Source organism: Clupea harengus, chromosome 3 (genome assembly GCF_900700415.2).
Source record: "Clupea harengus chromosome 3, Ch_v2.0.2, whole genome shotgun sequence".
Classification (NCBI taxonomy): Eukaryota; Metazoa; Chordata; class Actinopteri; order Clupeiformes; family Clupeidae; genus Clupea; species Clupea harengus.
The window spans coordinates 17,074,894-17,096,258 of NC_045154.1; the positions used below are offsets into that span (position 1 = coordinate 17,074,894).

The following is a 21,365-nucleotide window of genomic DNA, read 5'->3' on the forward strand; positions in this document are numbered from 1 at the left end:
GTCAGCTAGTAGAGCCCAGAGTCCAGTTAGTCACAGATGGATAGGTCAGCTAGTAGAGCCCAGAGTCCAGTTAGTCACAGATGGACAGGTCAGCTAGCAGAGCCCAGAGTCCAAACTCAACATGGTGAGGCAGCATTTAGCTGTTCTGCTGCATGAACAAATGGTCAGATCTTACATGTGTCCCAAATATAACTTTAGATGAAAAATAAATTAAAAACATTGCTTCTTTCATGTGTCTATAATTGAGCTCTAAGACGTGCACTCTTAATTACGGCACTTTACTTGTAATAATATAACTTTATTATTAATATAATCTTTTATCTATATTATTCTCTTTTTAACTACTACTTTACGCACTTTGTCCTTCATTTCTCCTGTAGATGTTCCTTTTGCATTTATTAATGTAAAACACTCTGTGTTATTACTGCACACACAACACAAAAGGGCTGCCACACAGATAATTACAAATTATTCAAGGGTTTCCAAATACCTTAAGTGCCTTCTGCCAAGGTAATAAAGAATTATACACATATTATATAAGAAATATACACATTATATAAGATGTATTAACGAGAACGCCACACGGAGAAAAGACAACAAGATTTTATTATTATAAAAGAACACGGAACCAAAGACAGACAGCATGTTGTGGCGTGTTGAAGTAAAACACGATTCTGATGTGGCCTCATCAAAAGTTTTTGTTCTGCGATGCCAACATGGTTTTGAAAACGGGGGAACAGCTCAACAACAACAAAAAAAACCCTGGTGATCTCCGCTGAGTCTGATGCTGAAGATCTCAAACTAGCTACAGTTGCTCCTGTAGCTCGACTGGAGGGCCTTTTTCCTCACCAAATGGATTCTGGCATCTTCTACAAAAAGAGATATGTCGGGTCCTTGTCTTTCCTTTTAAAAGGGCAAAAAGAGAGATGATATGCAGCGCTTTTGCCCACGAGGTCCTCCCAGATCACACGGCCTTCCGGTGATACTCCGGAGGCGCTACCTCATAGTCACTGGCGTTGAAGAGCGACACGGAGTTCTTCACGAGATACCTGAGGAGGAAAAGACCACAGTCACACCGAGAAAGAGAGAGTGCAGTGTCCTCACACCGAGAAAGAAAGAGAAAGAGAGAGAGAGCAGTGTCCTCACACCAAGAAAGAGAGAGAGAGAGAGAGAGAGAGAGAGTGCAGTGTCCTCACACCTCGCAGTCATCTGCCACCCCCAGTGTACACTCAGAGAATTAAATGGTGCCATTGGTTATCACACCCTGAGGTCAACCAATACAGCAGTTTATTTATTTTTTTCCAGTTTTGATCTTTTATTACATTTTTTTTAAAATAATTTTTACACTTGTCTCAATACCATGAACACCTTTTCAGAACTCTTCACACAGTGGGCTTTACTTTATCACTAGATATACAATGACAATACAGCAGTTTAAAACCAGACTAACAGCCAACTTACTTCTAGTCATCAGTCATCTCACCTGCTTGCCACTGACGCTGACTTACCACTGAGGCGCTAGCATAGAAAGGTTAGAGGCTAGTAAGGTTAGTATAGCATAGTAAGGTTAGAGGTTAGTAAGGTTAGCATAGTAAGGTTAGAGGTTAGTATAGTAAGGTTAGAGGTTAGTAAGGTTAGCATAGTAAGGTTAGAGGTTAGTAAGGTTAGCATAATGAGGTTAGCAAGGTTAGTATAGTAAGGTTAGAGGTCAGTATGCATAGTAGTATGCAAGGTTAGAGGTTAGTAAGGTTAGTATAACATAGTAACGTTAAAGGTTAGTAAGGTTAGCATAGTAAGGTTAGAGGTTAGCATAGTAAGGTTAGAGGTTAGCATAGTAAGGTTAGAGGCTAGTAAGGTTAGCATAGTAAGGTTAGTATAACATAGTAACGTTAAAGGTTAGTAAGGTTAGCATAGTAAGGTTAGAGGTTAGCATAGTAAGGTTAGAGGTTAGCATAGTAAGGCTAGAGGTTAGTAAGGTTAGCATAATAAGGTTAGAGGCTAGTAAGGTTAGTATAGCATAGTAAGGATAGAGGTTAGTACCCTTATGTAAATATAGTAAGGTTAGAGGTTAGTAAGGTTAGCATAGAAAGGTCAGAGGTTAGTAGGGTTAGCATAATGAGGTTAGCAAGGTTAGTATAGCATAGTAAGGTAAGAGGTTAGTAAGGTTAGCATAGTAAGGTTAGAGGCTAGTAAGGTTAGCATAGTAAGGTTAGAGGCTAGTAAGGTTAGCATAGTAATGTTAGAGGCTAGTAAGGTTAGCATAGTAAGGTTAGAGGCTAGTAAGGTTAGCATAGTAGTAGTAGTACAAGTAGTAGCTTAGTAGTAGTCAGCGTCGGAAATACACGAGGGCAAAGGGCAAAACTGCCCCTAAGAAATATAATTGTGCCCCTGATATCACTAGGAGAGGGGCAAAAAATGCCCCCATAATTTCCTCTAATAATAATTTAATGAACTTGTCAAAAACATCGTAGCCTATATGACCCAGTCCAGTTGCCATAAAATGTTTTAGATTTTCGCCTTGACTGATTGTTGCGTGAAGAACTGAACATTCTAACAAAAATGATAAATGGAGTGCTTCTTAATCAGACCTGTGACTGCGAGTGTGAGGAGAAATGAGGATCAGCAAACAGTCTCCGTCACCATCTCAGGTTCCAAAAGATACAATTTTCATTCGAAAAATTGAAGATAGATTGGCTTGGGGTGGAGGATGACGACGACGAGAAAAAGACGCACATTTTTTTCAAGGCACGTCGGATTTGTGGACAACGAGTTGCCAACTCGTTGTCAATCCAGCACAGGCACACTGACTTCATCAAGGGGAGCGAAAACATAAAGAAATACATGGCCGTTTGTCACCAGGCGCCAAGCAACACGCCATCGCCTACGGTGAATGATAACTAGAATTAATATATTTTTTTTATTATTTAGTTCGGTTTAGCTAGTTAAACGTCAGCTAGTTAAACGTTAGTTAGCTAACGTTAGCTAGCTCTGATAGTGCGTTAGCTACAAAGGCTTGCTTGCAAGCTAGCTAACTAGTCCCATCTGTATTTCCTGTACTATGGTAGGTACATGATTAAAGGTAACAAAAAAAAATCAATAAATATAAGTTATTATTATAAAAAAGAAAGACAAAACTTATAATTGTTAATAGTTGTTTAATGTTATAATAACAATAAATAACCACAAAGAAATAAGAATACAATTGAATATGATTGTCTGATTTATGTTTTCTGTTTGTTTTTTGTTCAAAAAAATCTAAGAAAACACTTTGAATTTGTAGAGTACTGCTTAATAGTCTTATTATTGCCTTTTGATGACAATCCCCATATACTCTAAGCCTAAATAAGTATGTTTATTATTTTGAACATAGTTAAATGTTATTTCACAAGTTTCAAAAAGTGCCCCCAATTTTATTTTAAATGCCCCTGGATTTCAGTCAGTGGGGGCAAAAATTACCCCCTAAAAAATATGTAAATTTCCTACCCTGGTAGTAGTAGTAGTACAATTCTACTTTCTTAACTGTAACCCCAAGAAATTATTTCTGAGAAATATTGAGCCCAAGTAATATTTGTCGTCTCATCCTTCTGCAAAAGGAGCCAGAACAAGACAAGAGTTCAAATCTAAACTCCAGTGTTGACCTCACGGGTAGAAGTGGCATCATGTCCCTTTACCCAATTTCCAATCGCAAATGAGCAGAAATCTGTTTCAGTCCGATAAAGAGGTGCTGTTCAATTGCCCCAATATTAAAAGGCCTTTCCCTGAGAAACAATTATAGGAACACCTGATAAGCTTAAACGAAAAATTGAAAGTACTACTCATATATTGTAACAGCACAGTGTGTGTACGTGTGTGCGTATGTGTGTGTGTGTGTGAGAGTGTGACTATGTCTACTCATGACAGTATTTACCCTCTAATACACATATTTTGTTTATTTAAAGGTGATGCGTCTGTGAATTACATTATAATTCAGATCACCTCTTCAGATGAAGGTTGGACTCCCAGCTCTCTCAACTGTCTCTGTCTCTGTCTCTGAAATACATCCCTCAGTTTAATAAATCAAAGAGTGCTTTGAAGCTTCTACACCTGACACCTAGAGAAAGACAGATGCTGTAGAGTCACTAGGACCGTCTCTCGTATTACAAAGAGCAAATCAAATCTATTCCACCCAGTGTCTTTCCTTTGTCGCTTGTTCTCCACATAACCCTAACTCCCTGACCCCAACCCATGACTCAACCATTTAACACCATCTGTAAGTACGTGTGATGACCCCGCAAATTGAGTATATTTTCCTCGTCAATGTACTGTTTCAGAGGCAGAGGCCATGTTCGCGGCGGAGAAGAGCCCCCCCCCCCCCCTCGTCCAGGTACTCACTTGAGGAAGTCCTGCAGGTAGCTGAGCAGCAGGGCCAAGCTCTTCTCGTCCAGAGGGGTGTAGGCCAGCATGGCGCCGATCCTCACTGGGGGAAAACACACACACATTCAATAAACACAAACAAAACAAACAAACACAAACAAATAGATCAAAAGACCTCAAACTGGGAGAAAACACAGATTTGACCAGAGGTCCCCAAACTTCATGGCAGACCCCCCTTCCACAATGAGAACATTTGAAACTAGTTTCTGTCCATCAAACTATTTTCCCAGTCTTCTTGGACTTGCTAAAAGGGTGCTATCTTTCCACCCAACAGTGTGAGTAACCTCCACTGCACTTTCAAAAATGGATGTGTGTGTAACAGTTAGTGGCTCAGAGGGTGAGCCGTTAGCGTGCGCCCTTCCTCCGGTTCCTTAGCCCAGCACACAACACACACACACACACACACACACACACACACACACACACACACACGTCTCAGGCTTCTTAGCCCAGCACACAACACACACACACACCTGTCTCAGGCTCCTTAGACCAACACACACACACACACACACACACACACAGACCTGTCTCAGGCTCCTTAGACCAACACACACACACACACCTGTCTCAGGTTCCTTGGCCCAGCACACAACACACACACCTGTCTCAGGCTCCTTAGACCAACACACACACACACACACACACACAGACCTGTCTCAGGCTCCTTAGACCAGCACACAACACACACACACCTGTCTCAGGCTCCTTAGCCCAGCACACACACACACACACACACACACACACACACACACACACACACACCTGTCTCAGGCTCCTTAGCCCAACACACACACACCTGTCTCAGGCTCCTTAGACCAACACACACACACACACACACACACACACACACACACACACACACACACACACACACACACACACACACACACACACACACACACCTGTCTCAGGCTCCTTAGACCAGCACACAACACACACCTGTCTCAGGTCCTTAGACCAGCACACAACACACACACACACACACCCGTCTCAGGCTCCTTAGACCAGCACACAATACACACACACACACACACACCCGTCTCAGGTCCTTAGACCAGCACACAACACACACACACACACACACACACCTGTCTCAGGCTCCTTAGACCAGCACACAATACACACACACACACCCGTCTCAGGCTCCTTAGACCAGCACACAACACACACACACACACACACACACACACCCCTGTCTCAGGCTCCTTAGACCAACACACACACCCGTCTTAGGTGAGACGTATTTTGTGATTCATGAGTCAATGAGTGATTCTTGGAAACAATACCGACGGCCCACAGGCACCTGTTGTTTTTGTTTTGTTTTTATTTTAAAGAACGAGAACGAAGGAGAGAAGAAGAGAGAGAGAGAGACAGAAAGAAAGAAAGAAAGAAAGAAAGAAAGAAAGAGAGAGAGAGAGAGAGATCTATTCTGCTTTTTCCAAACGAACGATGCCTTTCAGGGGCCGATGTCCATGGCCATGAGGATGTGGATGGAAGTGTCTGATAGGAAATCAGGAGGGTGTCTAAATCAGGAGAGTGTCTAGTTTTTTTTAATTTTTTTTACACATTTTTATATATGTGCCATTCATACTAAAATAGAATCCAATATACACACAATTTCCAATTTTCAGTCACAGGCAATCCAAGGAATAAATAGATGCGGTGTGAATGTGAAAAGGCACTCCTGCACAGAAAAGCCAAAGCCCTGCCGGCCTCAGCATGTAAGCAGAACTCCAGGAGTAGGCTTGCATTCATGAGCGCATCTGGGGGGGGGGAGATAATGAATCACCAGGTGGGGGGGGATAAAGACTCACCAGGTGGGGGGGAATAAAGAATCTCTTTTTGAGGTCTTTATTTTGAGGGCCAAATTAGTATTGGTATCAGACTAACTAATGCCAGGCTTTCATCAGGGTGAGAGTCTGGACTGGTTGATAAGACTGAAATCACTTAAATGTATTCATTGGCTTTGCTTTGCCATGGTGGGCAGATTAGCCGTGTTGGCATGTCCAGTGTGATACCGAGACATTCACTGGCACACAAGACCCCAGCGCCATCATTGGGAGAAGTCCTAACACTCTTCATAATGAACATGCAGAGATTGGAACAGCGTGGAGAAACTCTTCATAATCAACACGCAGAGATTGGAACAGAGTGGAGAATTAAACGTAGGGTTCAAAAAGAAACATAAATAAGGAAAAAATACCAGGAATTGTGAAGTGAGCGTGAACAGTGCTCTCACTGGGGACATTCTATCTGTACACTATGGGTGGAAGAGAGTGCAGGGTCATAATAAGATGATTGACATCATAGCTCTGTTGTCATGGTGAGGATTGTGTTGGTATTATGGGATGGCTCCTACCGAAGAGTCGGAGTAGGTGGGGTGCTCCGTAGATCTGGGACATGGGTGTGTCCGGGTGGTTGGTCAGGATGTCTGCGTACTGCGGCCTCTCGAACTTGTAGAGCAGCTGGGTGCCCAACATGACGTTAAAGTACTCGCGGATGCCTGCGACCACCTCATTCACAGCATATTCTCTGTGAGGACACAGGAGGAAACACGTTACACTGGTCAGATGCCTCCGCTAACACAACACAGGAAGAAACACATTACACTGGTCAGATACCTCCGCTAACACAACACCACATGTGATGAAGAAATACAGGGTGTGACGAGTGATTAAAATGACTATTTGCAGGATTTATAAAACAACACACACACACACGCACGCATGCACGCACGCACGCACGCACGCACGCACGTACGAAACACTTGCAAATTGGGAAAAACCAAGTTGCTTTCTGAATTTAGCCTAAGGCGTTCTGAAGGCTTCATTGCTTCACTCCCCTTGACAGATACCCTGTGGCACTTCCATCAGAGCATGGAGACAGGCTGACAAACGACGCAATAGGATCATAACTTCCATCTTTTACAGCATCCGTTACAGTCACGCTCCACGTCTCCGTAGCAACCAGCCTACCTGTTATCTGAGTTTCCTCTCGATTTCTTGTAATTTGCATAGTCTTCCAAGACGGCATCGACATTCTTCTTTGCAGGAAGGTGGAACAGCTTTGAGAGGGGAGAAAGACAAAAAAAAAAAAAGACAGGAGGAAATTGATTGGGGTTGCTGGGTTGCCCTGGCTGCCTCTCTACTTGATCCACTAAAAAGCAGGGTCAGGCTGGACACGGACAACCTATTGATCCGCGGGCTTAGCGCCGATCCCCGACGCCTGCACAGCGACTAGGTCAGGCCACACCGGGGGCGGCCGTTAGTCTGAGTGCTGTCGGCTAAAGTCACTATCGACCCACTAGCAATTAAAATGGTGGCAGAAAAACAAACAAACATACAAATAAATAAATAAATAAATAAATAACAACCCCCCCAGCCCCGATGCTATTATATTCACTGTCTGAATAGCAGTTATAGCCTACTAGTCAACGATGCTTTCATATCCAGTAAGTCAGTTATAGCCTACTAGTCAACGATGCTTTCATATGCAGTAAGTCAGTTATAGCCTACTAGTCAACGATGCTTTCATATTCAGTAGGTCAGCACCATCACTGGACAACTTCTTATCTCTATGGGGAGAACATAGACCTGTTTACGGAAAGCCACGCAAGTGTAATAATATGCTTCCACATGTTGTCTTTTTGTGTGTGTGTTTGTGGGCGGTGGCTCACGGATTTCAACCTGAACTCATGCATTTCAGTCATGTTAACTTGACAGGTATGACAGGTATGACACACACACACACACACACAGAGAAAGAGACCTCACACTGTACCTGGCAGCGTCTGCACTGCACCTGGTTTTAGCGTTCCAGGGTTATTTTTGGAGTTCCATACAGAACTTTTCTCCTGTTTGTAGAGTAGCATCTGTTCTCACCGAAAGAAACGAAAGAACATATGTTCCAAGACAAGGCGATAGTCGCATAAACTATTCGATTTTTTTTATAATTTAACGACTATTTGAATATTCCAAACTCACAGCGCATCCCTAACAGCAAGCATGCACTCGTCAGGATACGTGACAGATGTAAGCAAGATCACTTCCTTAGACAGGGAAGACAGCAGACACTGACCAGTGACCACTGATCACTTCCTTAGACAGGGAAGACAGCAGACACTGACCAGACTGCTGGAGGACTGACAGCCTCACAACTCAAACGTAATTAAACATGAGCAATCTATTAAAATCCTCTGCGCTCTCCTGTCTTTAATTCTTGTTCTAATGACTGGTCAGTAATTCTGGTCTAATGTATGGTCAGTAATTCTGGTCTGATGCATGGTCAGTAACTCAATTTGTAGGCCGTGCAATGGAGTAGTTTGGGAAATGCATAGATAATAAACAAATAAACACACATAGCAAACGAGTCAACACACCGGATCGGAGCCAGATCTGTTTCAGAGGCCAATGTAGAGTGGAAAGGCATGTCTGCTGTTTCTCACTGCTAGCCAATCACAGGCGGAGCATGTCTGCTGTTTCTCACTACTAGCCAATCACAGGAGGAGCATGTCTGCTGTTTCTCACTGCTAGCCAATCACAGGAGGAGCATGTCTGCTGTTTCTCGCTGGTAGCTAGTCACAGGGAAATCTTAACCTCAAATGCAAAGCTAGAAATTGTATGATGCAAAATAACATTTGAAAGCTACTCTATTCATACTGTGAATAACAGTAAATGGTTATATAATCCAATTATGTGATCTTAACAAATACCATTAATTAAAAGTAGTACAGTACGTGCTTTAAGAGGTGTAGTTTGACTCAGGGCAGTTCAGAGCTTAGCGGCATGGACTGACTAGTCAATGAAGTGGAAGAATAAGCTTGAGTGTTCAAATGTGGGTAAAGGGTCTGTCTCGGCGCTTACATCCACACCGCTGATAGCGTGAACCTTGACCTCAGGGCTCTGCTCACCTGCTTCTGGCGCGTGATGAGATCCCAGTCATCAACCAGCCACGGCTTTAGCTCCTCAGGGATCTTCACCTTCACTTCCACACGATTTATGAAGGTCTCCTCCTACACACACACACAGATAGATGCGCACGCACGCACGCACACACACACACACACACACACACACACACACACACACACACACACACACACACCCCGATTACTGAAGGTCTCCTCCTACACACACACACAGATAGATGCACACACACACACACACACACATCCCGATTACTGAAGGTCTCCTCGTACACACTCACACCCCGATTAAGGAAGGTCTGCTTGTAAACACACACACACACACACACACACACACACACCGATTACTGAAGATCTCCTCCTACACACACACACACACACACAGATAGATGCACACACACACACCCCGATTACTGAAGGTCTCCTCGTACACACTCACACCCCGATTAAGGAAGGTCTCCTCCTACACACACACACACCCCGATTACTGAAGGTCTGCTTGTAAACACACACACCCCCTGATTACTGAAGGTCTCCTCCTAGACATACACACAGATAGATGCACACACACCCCGATTACTGAAGGTCTGCTTGTAAACACACACACACACACATAAGCATACAGAAGGGTACATGCATGCAAGTTCACACACACACACACAGAGACAGACACACACACATAGGACTCAGATGATGTATTCAACAGTCAGTTGGTTGTGATTTCAGAGACAGACACACAAACAGGACTCAGATGTTGTACTCAACAGTAAGAGAGACACACACTCACTCGCACAGACAGACACACACACACACAAACAGGTCTCAGATGATGTACTCGACAGTCAGTTGTGAGTTCATTGACACACACACACATAGGTCTCAGATGATAAACTCACAACTGACTGTTGAGTACATGTTAAAATGGGTTTTGTGAGTGTGTTTATTCCTATCCCATGATGCATCTGCTGTCTAGGGGTGATCCCCATGTTGAATGCTACAGATGTATTAAGACCCCAGGTGCTTCCAATCTCAACTGCCTCTTCCCCACCAAGAGCTATAGGGTCAGTCTCCAACACACACACACACACACACACACACACACACACACACACACACACACACACACACACACACACACACACACACACACACACACACACACACACACACACACACACACACACACACACACACACACACACACACACACACACACACACACAGCGCTGTGCCTCAGCATTGTTTGTATTCTCCATCATTTTCTGTGTTTTTCCTTTTCTGCTCGAACTGAGTCTGAGACCAATTTCCTAAAAAGCTGTTTTGCAATGGTAATGTAATTCTACTGTCTAGGTGCATTCTGCTTTCTATTCCGCCCACCGTTTACTGACAGGGCTCGACGTATCAGACTGAAACTTCAGGGGGAAAAAAAACTTTCAAACTTTCAAAAGAAACCTGATTAAATGTACTGACTGGGAAAAAGATACTTTGAAACAAATATATGAGAGTGTGCCATATTCAACAAACACAAAAAAAAACAGAATCGGGTTGCATTACACTAAAGATATGGTGCCATTTGGGAGTTAGGAAGTCAAACTTCCCTAATTGCACATAATTGGACGACAGCATTGTTTGGGGGGGTTTTAACAATGTTTTCAGCATTGTTCCATCTGCCATGTTTGGTTCTTGTCCAGATATGCGATGCCAACAGAAGATTGGTATACATGTGACTACCTGCCCAAAGACAACATCTGTCAGAGCCGCAGGAGTAGAGAATGTTAATCCCCTCCCCCCCCCCCCCCCCAAGTCCCGGTCCATGGCCAAGCGCACACAATCGAAGGGCTGATGGAGGATCGGAGACTGTTACTAAGGTAACGGAGCGCAGCTGACGTTTTTGGGTTCGTCAGAGGATAAGGGGATGGACCGGCAGCAAATGTGTTTTTCTGGTTCCATTGACTTCATAATGAACATAATCCCACTATACTCAACGTCTCCCAGGCAGCCTTAACTACTGCTTTTAGTGCTGCTTAAAGACCTGCCTTAAGTACTGCTTAAGTACTGCCAGAATGTAAGTTAGAGAGCAGATAAACACAAAAGAAAATGAAGTGTCACAGACTTAAGTCACAGAGACATGCCCATGTGTGTGTGAGTAACTACCCATGTATACGTGTATATTGGTGCATGTGTGTGTTTCTGTACACATGTGAGTGCATGTGCGTGCGTGTGTATGTGTATTTGCGTGCGTGTGTGTAGGTGTGTGTGTGTGTGTACATACACTCTCCACTGTCGGGTCTACGCGGGCCCTCTTCTTGCGTGGTGGGTGGGGCATTTCCCCACTGCTGGTCCCTTCACCAGCCCCTGGTGCTGCGCAGAGAAACACACACACACACACACACACACACACACACACACACACACACACACACACACACACATTAACTTCATCCTTCTGAACTCCATGACCATTATCACCAACATCGTTCTCATCATCATCATCATCATCATCGCAACATAACAACAGTATCCATAGCCCTATACTATGAAGCAATTCAACACTCCCAGGGTATCTTGTCGTTATCTGGCTTGAGAAACGCTAACGAGCACAGCCAGGCATAAGCGAGGAGAGCGCACACGTGGAGAGGTCTAGAGACGCATACTTCACTCAAGAAGAACAAACTGTAATACATAATACATACGAATATGAGGTTTGAAGAACAAACTGTAATACATAATATATACGAATATGAGGTTTGAAGAACAAACTGTAATACATAATATATACGAATATGAGGTTTGAAGAACTGTAATACATAATATATATAATATATATGAATATGAGGTTTGAAGAACTAACTGTAATACATAATATATACGAATATGAGGTTTGAAGAACAAACTCTAATCCATAATATATACGAATATGAGGTTTGATGAACTAACTGTAATACATAATATATATGAATATGAGGTTTGATGAACAAACTGTAATACATAATATATACGAATATGAGGTTTGAAGAACTAACTGTAATACATAATATATATAATATATATGAATATGAGGTTTGAAGAACTAACTGTAATACATAATATATACGAATATGAGGTTTGAAGAACAAACTGTAATACATAATATATATAATATATATGAATATGAGGTTTGAAGAACTAACTGTAATACATAATATATACGAATATGAGGTTTGAAGAACAAACTCTAATCCATAATATATACGAATATGAGGTTTGATGAACTAACTGTAATACATAATATATATGAATATGAGGTTTGATGAACAAACTGTAATACATAATATATACGAATATGAGGTTTGAAGAACTAACTGTAATACATAATATATATGAATATGAGGTTTGAAGAACTAACTGTAATACATAATATATACGAATATGAGGTTTGAAGAACAAACTGTAATACATAATATATATAATATATATGAATATGAGGTTTGAAGAACTAACTGTAATACATAATATATATACGAATATGAGGTTTGACGTCAACATCCCGTGACCTTGGGACGGGAACACAAAGCCCATGCACTACAGAGGAGCTGAGGGGTCAAACCATAAAAGCTGCCGTTTCTTATTTAGTAGTTTGTCTGTTTGTTTGTTTGTTTGTATTGCTCTCCAGGAGCCTGGCCCTGAGCGATCAAAGCTGACCTCTCCAGCCTTCCGCAGCCAAGGAAGATGATTTTTATATGGTTCACTGTCCTGGTCCACTTCAGGGTCACGCGAGGCAGAACATAGAGAGGCCCAGGTCTAAGGTGCCCCAAGGGACGCCTGCAGTACTCTATTCCTCTTTTTATTGGAATGCTCTGCTTGTACTAGACTGTTCCATTAACTCCAACATCTTATGGTTGGGCCACGGGAATGATTAAAATGCTATAACTTGCCTACAACACATCTATAAATCTAATGCGTTATTATAAAAGAGCAGCAAGGGAGGGAGAGGGAGGGAGAGAAGGAGATGGTCTCTCCTCGATGCCTGGTGCATCTCCCACCATTGAAAGGGCAGCACTGCCCTGGTCTCTCTCGGCTGGGGGGGCATTTAGGAGCTCATCACATGAAACTGCCCTGGTCTCTCTTGGCTGCGGGGGCGTTTAGGAGCTCCAGCGAGGCTCTCCTCCAGCGGTGCTTTAATTAAATTTCTCCCGTGTGTACAGACCCAATCAGATCGCAGTCGCCACGGCAGCAGACTGCAAGCCCACGCACACATTTACATGTGTATTTATGGGGCCGCGTGTTTGTAATGCAGCTAGCGACACGCAATGTTTATCACCACAAGCAAACACACAGGGCGTTGTGTAGGGGGGAGTCTGTGTCTGTGCAGTTTACTTCCAAACTGATCGAAAGCTCTTTGGTTACAAATCAGATATGGAGTCAGAGATGGGTTTTCATGATTAAAAATAAATATTGACAGAGCCTGTGTGAGTCTAATGGGTGTGTGTATATGACATCTCTCTCTCTGTGTGAGAAGGGTGTGTGTATGACATCTATCTCTGTCTGTGTGCGTGTGTGTGTGAGATGGGTGTGTGTATGACGTGTGTGTGTGTATCATCGCTCGCTCTCTCTCTCTGTGAGTGTCTGTGAGTGTGTGTGTGTGTGTAATTTCTCTCTCTCTGTGAGTGAGTGTGTGTGTGTGTGTGTGTGTGTGTGTGTGTCTGTGTTTGTGTGAGATGGGTGTGTGTATGACATATGTGTGTGCGTGTCATCTCTCTCTCTCTGTGTGTGAGAGTGTGTCATCTCTCTCTCTGTGAGAGTGTGTTTGTGTCATCTCTCTCTCTCTGTGTGAGTGTCTGTGTGTGTGTCATCTGTCTCTGTGAGTGTGTGTGTGTGTGTGTGTGTGTGTCATCTCTCTCTCTCTGTGTGAGTGTCTGTGTGTGTGTGTCATCTCTCTCTCTGTGAGTGTGTGCGTGTGTGTGTGTGTAATCAATGCGTGAGTGTAACGACTGATGAGAGCCTTTATAAAGATGAGGTACTTACTCTTTTGTTTGTTCTTTTTTGTTTTCCTAGTAGACCAGGAGATGGAGTGGAAATTAGAGAGAAAAACAAACATTTATTTTAACTTTAATATCATTTACACATCATGTTTACACAGTAAATCCATAAAATACCATCTGTGCCAATGAAAAAAAAGAAATACTGTCTCTTTAAACAGTGAAAAAGGCAAACAAGGACAGTTTCCACGGGAACACATTTGACCTTTGAACTTTGCGCACTCACACATCAACGTTTTTCTGCTGCACAGCAGCGATCTTCTTGCTCGGTGCCACCCCCCTCATCCTTCCCTCAACATAATGGTCTCTGTGAAAGACAGACAGACAGACAGACAGACAGACAGAACGAGGGAATTAAAGAAAGAGAATGCCAGGGTGTTTATTCCACACTCTTTGAAGATAAGGAAGTGTTCTTCGCCCCCGTTCTGGGAGTAGCCGAACAAACACGGCAGACAGCTCAGCTCTGCCTCTACTCTGCAGACGCGCCATTCAGGGACAACAGGGAAGATCAGGGCTGAAGGAAGAGGGGGGAGAGAGAGAGAGAGATAGAGAGAGAGAGAGAGAGAGAGACAGAGAGACAGAGAGCAGGAGAGGGTGCCAAAGAGGGAGAGGGAGAGAGACAGAGAGAGAGAGAGAGAGAGAGTGGGAGGAAGGGTGATTGTGCCAGAGAGAAAGAGAAAGACAAAAGAGAGAGAGAGACAAAGGAACTCACTGATTTGCCTTCTGAAGCTCTTTCTGTTTCTGCAGGTTGCTGTCCACATATTTAAGCACACGGCTTTCAGGAACCCATTCGTCCCAGCTGGGGATGCAGAAAATACATCAGTAATACACACACACACACACACACACACACACACACACACACACACACAGAAGTGAAGTGTGTGACCAGCACATGCACGGAGTGGAATATTTGCAGCCTTTAAAAAATGTCTCATCTCAACTGTATCATGTCCATCTGATACACCTTTCATGGGTTAGAACATATCTTACAGAATCCACAACATAACAATAAAGATGGTCAGTGTTTTTTAGGAATAGTTCTTGTATTAGCCTAACTGGTGAAATGTAAATAAAGGTGTCTGTAAATAAAAATAAAAACACATGATCCAGTCCAGTCAAAAAATCAGTGTCCAATCAGGACGCAGATCATCCAGTCCAGTCCAATATCCAGTCAAATCATCAGTGTCCAATCAGGACGCAGATCTCCACACTCATCAAATGTCCCAGCCAAGGTAGCATGTACATGCTTGGGACCAAGGCCTTTGGAGGAGACACTGAAGAGAGACAGTGTTTTTGTGTGTTTGTGTGCGTGTGTGTGTGTGCGTGTGTATGTTTGTGTGGTCATTGAGTTGCCAAAACTAGCGATCACCAAAACCGCTGACTATAAGGTATAATTTGTGCTGTCAATCAACTAATTAATCGCAAAAATTTAATTCAATTAGTATTGTTTAATAGCATTTGTTTTATTTGAACACAGATTCCCTCTCCTGTGAACCACAAATTTCCAATAAAACCATCAAGGTCATCGAAATCGACCGTCAGCTTGAAAGGCATATTTGTTATACGTGTAGCACGTAAAGTGTGAAGGGACTTTTATTTTGAAAAGGGGGATTGAGGCGACGACGCGGAGAAGCAGAGTGGGGAGAGACTGACTTTGGGGGAGGGGAGAGCTAGTGCTAGCGACTAGGCAGTTAGGAAATGGTGGGCAACCTGTTGGGTTAGTTGTGAGGTGAAGTGCTCCATAAACTTGCAAGCTTGTGAATTCAACTAAGCTCCCAGATATTCTAAGCATTACATGTGTGAGACAGAATGGACTGGTGATAACACAGGGGTGTAATTGCAGGACCAATGCTGTGGGGGAGCCAGTGCACTTAAACAGGAAGTGCATGGACCATTAGGGGGAGAAAAAAAGTGAAGCGTGAAGAGTATAAAAGCACAGGGATGTAATAGCAGGACCAATGCTGTGGGGGAGCCAGTGCACTTAAACAGGAAGTGCATGGACCATTAGGGGGAGAAGAAGAGTGAAGAGTATAAAAGTGTGCCAACTAAAGCCCTCCCTCTCTTGGTGCCTTTGTCGTACATTGGGGGTGTAGTTTGATTTTGTTCTGTTTTGTTTTCTTTCGTTTTGTTTGTGTCTCTGGTAAGTGTGACTAGGCTCTAGAGTTTGGGTGGGCTTCGACTGCATTCAGTAGCCTTGAGTCAACTGCTGTAGTTATTTGAATTGAGTCCTTGTGACTTGTGTTGTTGTTGTTTTGTTTTTGTTTGGTTGTGTGTGCGTTTGTTGTTAAGTTCTTCTGTTCGGTCCCAGTCAGGCGGCCGTCTTGCGCTTAAGGCGCTGCACGACGTCTATTACACCCCCCCCCCCGAAGGCTCAGACACGGACGGGGTGTCATACACTGAATCGTAGAATCATGTTTTTTTTCTTTTTCTTTTTAAACCTTTTGCTATTTTTATAGCTTTTACATCAAAGGACCCATTAATCCTAGCTAAGGACTCGGGGGCCTCTGGTTGTGGCCAGGGTGGAGGACACTAGTACTACTAGGCCCATACTACTAGGCCCGTTTCTTTGGGTTTGGGTGTTGTGGTGACCGGTCAACTTGAATGCTTTTGTATCTTAGTTGCTGTCTTCACTTTTGTTTGTTTTTGCTTCAAGTGAGGCTTTAAAGCCAAGTAGTATGGGTACTACCCCTGAACTTCTTTAAAGCCAAGTAGTATGGGTGCCACCCCTGATCTTCCTGCTTCAAGTGAGGCTTTAGAGCCAAGTAGTATGGGTGCTACCCCTGATCTTCCTGCTTCCCAATTTTTTTGCTTGATTCAATAAAATCATAACTGACTGACAAAAAAAATCAATAAAACAGTAATCGACTGACATTCCCCTCTGACTTCTTTGGTGCTTTACAACCAGCTGGCTAAAAAGAAACGAAAATAATCTTTTAACAAAAATAATAACAAATAGTAAAAACTTCACATATGCATTAACAGAAATAATAATGAAACCCAGGCAGGTGCGTTAATCTTTGACACGTTACGTTTTTTTTTAATTAATTGCAGAAATGAATTCATTTCAGGCCATTTTTTTTATAAAATGTTACAATTGTTGCCCCATACTTTTATGAACTGCTTATGAAATGTTGCTTCCTTTCATTACCTCACAAGCTTGTGCTGGCTCAATTCTAACTGAAAACTCCTGCAGGGCTGCACACACACACACACACTCCCCGTGGGGTTGTGCAGAGGTGTTGCCGTGTTTATTTATGCTTTAGAAGGTAACCAGCGTGAAGCGATCAGAAAATTATGTTTTATTTCTCGGATTCACTGCTTGATTCCTGCCAATGGCATTCCCTCTATTCATTCTTCACTTTCTCTTTCTCTCTCCCTCTCCCTCTCATTGAGCGGGGAAGAGGGGCCAACTTTGAATGGGGTGTTTACAAACAGCAACGGACAAATCTGACTCATTCTGCCCTTAAGAAACCTGTCTGTTTCTCCCTGTCCACATGAAGGGGAGTGGAGGGAATGGAGGGAATAGAGAAGACAAGGACAGACCCCTTCGTTTGTATCAAAGACCCACTGAAAAATAATCAAATCAGTCCCGAATGTAACATCATTAGTTTTTACAAGTCAGCATTTGAAAATGTGTCTGTCTTGTGTTATAATACAGTTATTTCGGTGCTAGGCAGATCTCAAGAGCTCAATAATAAGAAATGTTCCTCTGACACCAATGTGCACAAACACATCAATGTGGATGATGGACATGACACACACCATTTGAAACGAGTGTATGTATGGATTATATTTAAAATGTGACAAAAATCGAACATGCTGAGGCCAAAGAGCAAAGATAGCCAGGGACTTACTTCTTATTCCAACCACTGTAATGAATGAAGTATTTCACTTGCTTGTCCTTGATATTGATTTTAACACACTGCAAAGACAAGAACCAAAATCAATTCCAGGAGATGTTGTTAACATTTGAAGGGATCTCTAATTAAGTCGTAGGAAGGTCTTGAACATTAGTTGGTGCTCTGCAATGATTTGACCAATGCTATAAACTTTCACTCACTCGTCTCTAATAAGAGCTGCCATTAAAATCCATAGGTGAAAGCTGGTTTATGTTCAACGCTTAGCATGATGCTTGAGGACATGAATCAGTTAGATGCTTCTAGGTGCCACCAACTTTAAATGTATTTCACTAAATATGTTGTATCAAGTTGCACATCTCTACAGATAAAGTCACCATGCAAATTAGGGGCAAGGGACAAGCACTCGTTTCCTACTCGATGACAGACATACCTTAGCTTCGTATAGCAATGGCCCATGAAAACACAGCACTCGTTCACCTGAATAAGGAAATACAGACATAGACACACACACAAAGAGTAAGCAACAAATCAGATCAACAGATTACCTTCCTCTGGATACCATTACATCTGATTGATTTCATTTTTCTAAATAAATAAATACTTTTGTTCAGTATTCTAAATATATAACAATGCTTGCAATTAAATATGCATAAACACTTTGATTCGCTTCTGAAACTGCCATTTCAATTTGATATAAAAGTCCTAATCGGTCACTGGCCTCTGGCTACACGAAGCCTCTTCATGGGGGAATCCCTGGTGAAGCATGTCCACATGCACTGAAAACCCCAATAGGTTGAATGCTTTGACCTGTGGGAATGTGTGACCGAGAAATCCTTCCACCCTATGTTGCCATCCTCATACCCGTCAAGTTCACATGACTGAAAAACACTAGGCGGTTTCTCACTCGCACTGTGCAGTACTTTTTCGGTTGGACTTCTAATTCTTACTCTATGGCTATTGAGTGTGAAAATCCGTCAGCTACTGTATTGCACCAAAGAACTGTTGCACTGCAGGCCAATCAAAGGCTTCTGGCATTTTGATTGGCTGAAAAGACCAGTCAATTGTAATAAGTCTGTCGGCTGAAATTCCATTACAACTATGCATTCACATTTATTCATCCAAAGTGACGGAATCAAAGCAGGTATTTTTCTTTGACATGGAAACATTGTGTTGATTTGTCTCAGATATCCCGCGGAACGTCTTAATTGAGACACTTCGTTGGTTAATATAGCGACACGATATGACATTTAACGTAGAGAGACTGCTTCCACGCGTGTGCCTGTGATTAGTTTTCCATCTAGCAGTCAGCAGAGAGCACGTAGATCACTAGCTGGGCTGACTTCTTAACAAGCAAACAAGCTAACGAAAACCCACTGCACGGTGGGGAAATGCAGGTCTACGTGCGAGTACGTCGTTATTAGAAAAATCAAGACTGAAGATTGAGTATGACTACTAACCACAACCCTTTAAAAATGTTTGATCCCCTCATGTCACTAAGTTAACGAAATAACGCGTTTGCTGGAGCAGATTTCACTAACAAGCTAGCCAACTGACGTTAGCTAGAAAGGCACAAATCCAGTCAGCTGATGGGCAATTCAGCGTTAACAACAGCTAAATTACCCTTACTTTATTTGGTTAGCTTGACCCAGAGAATCTGCAAAAATGTACTGTGTGTACACATGATGTCTACGTGAGTTCAGATACAACAGCACGGCTATGTTCGTTCCAGGTGTGAATACATTTCGCATAACATTAGCTGACTAGCCGCTGCTTGTTTACGTAGCGCGCCATTGTGCAGGCGGCAGCGCCCACCACAGCAATGAACCGTAGAGAACAATGGCTGACGCGGGTTTGAGCTAAACCAGGGAGTCAAACGGCTCCTTACCTTCTTGAAATTTAGGTTTAGGGTCCTGTTTAGGCGCCATTCACAGATTAAGCAATCAAAATATCTGGAAAATCAAATCCAGGCATCGCCAGCTCGGATTTCTTTCAGACACAGTGAAAGCGCCGCTCTCCGTCTCTCTGGTGACGCATTTTCATCGCGCCTGGGTCATGTGACTGAAACCCCCCTTTAGCCAATGACAGCCTTGGTTTTAATTCCCTGAATGATTTTGTCGTGTTTAAACTTACCCGTCAAAATAACTTTAGGGGGTTGATGTACAACAGATAGTTATGTTCAATGAAAGATTACACCAGCAATTGCTTTTTTTGTAGAGTAGAAAAATATATATTTCATATCAACTAAAATATATAAGGGGCTTGTATGGTATTCATTTTTTTGTTACTCAGAAGGTGTGGGTCTGGTGGACCCGCTCGATTTTTGGGTGTTTAATTCAACACAATCAAACTATTTTATGGTAAATTACTCAACAGATATTTACTTCATTCCAATTAGAAACAATATGAACAGCAAATATGGTTAATATTTGCCCTTTAACTTTGTTATATCACATTTATGAATTTAAAGGACCCATCGTATGCCCATTTTACCACAAGTTGATATGGTTCCTTGGGGTCTTAATGAAATGTCTGTAACATATTTTGGTCAAAATACCACAAGGATCATTATTAATGGCATCCTTTTTACCCTGCCAAACACAGCCATTCTGTCAGCGAGCTGTTTTGAGCGCTTATGCTAATGAGCCAGCTAACCCCTCCTCCCCCCTCCTCTACGGTTTTGGGCTAATCATTCTAACCTTTTCGTTTTTAGCTACTCATTCTTACCAAGTTTAGTTTTGTAAAATATGGCGACTGGATACGAGATTGTTCAGACCCTGAACAAGAAGAGGCTCCCAAACAAGTTCGAGAATTTAGGGTACAACAGGACGTTTCTGAATTAGGGCTGAACGATTAATTGCATTTGCGATTTAATCGCGATATGATAGAACGCGATTTTCTAACCGCAACGTTCGCGATTAAAAAACGTGGTCAAAAAAAAAAAAAAAAAAAAAATTAAATTTTTTTTTTTTTTAAGATGGTACATTTTGCACACAGTGTTTAAAAAGTGCATGCCTAGTGTTTATACTTAAAATTACTTTTTTTAAATTACTTAAATGCACAGTGGCAAAGCCACCGATTTGTTCTTGTTCTTGTTTCTGTAATGAGCAGTTAAATAAAAATGGAAAATGTGGGAAAGAATATTTT

The 21,365-nt window shown here is 42.5% G+C and overlaps 1 protein-coding gene across 1 annotated transcript; it reads right to left on the reverse strand.

The window, feature by feature from the left end:
• Nucleotides 1-589: 589 nt before the first annotated feature.
• Nucleotides 590-20,277, reverse strand: morf4l1 (mortality factor 4 like 1). The gene is made up of 12 exons (XM_012818840.3): nucleotides 20,107-20,277; nucleotides 18,652-18,698; nucleotides 18,216-18,283; nucleotides 15,071-15,157; nucleotides 14,585-14,665; nucleotides 14,345-14,370; nucleotides 11,613-11,701; nucleotides 9,326-9,427; nucleotides 7,392-7,480; nucleotides 6,776-6,948; nucleotides 4,372-4,456; nucleotides 590-1,049 (listed from the first exon to the last, which is right to left on the reverse strand). The coding sequence occupies exons 1-12, from the start codon at nucleotides 20,144-20,146 to the stop codon at nucleotides 965-967; spliced, it is 972 nt and encodes a 323-aa protein (XP_012674294.1). The 5' UTR covers nucleotides 20,147-20,277; the 3' UTR covers nucleotides 590-964.
• Between the last annotated feature and the right edge of the window lie 1,088 nt (nucleotides 20,278-21,365).

Excerpts from the sequence above, each read along its gene's own strand:
- morf4l1 (XM_012818840.3), bottom strand. The coding sequence starts at position 20,146 with ATGGCGCCTAAACAGGACCCTAAACCTAAATTTCAAGAAG. Across the intron at positions 15,158-18,215 it reads TACAGTGGTTGGAATAAGAA|CTGGGACGAATGGGTTCCTG; the intron begins GTAAGTCCCTGG and ends CTGCATCCCCAG. Across the intron at positions 1,050-4,371 it reads TACCTGCAGGACTTCCTCAA|GTATCTCGTGAAGAACTCCG; the intron begins GTGAGTACCTGG and ends TTTCCTCCTCAG.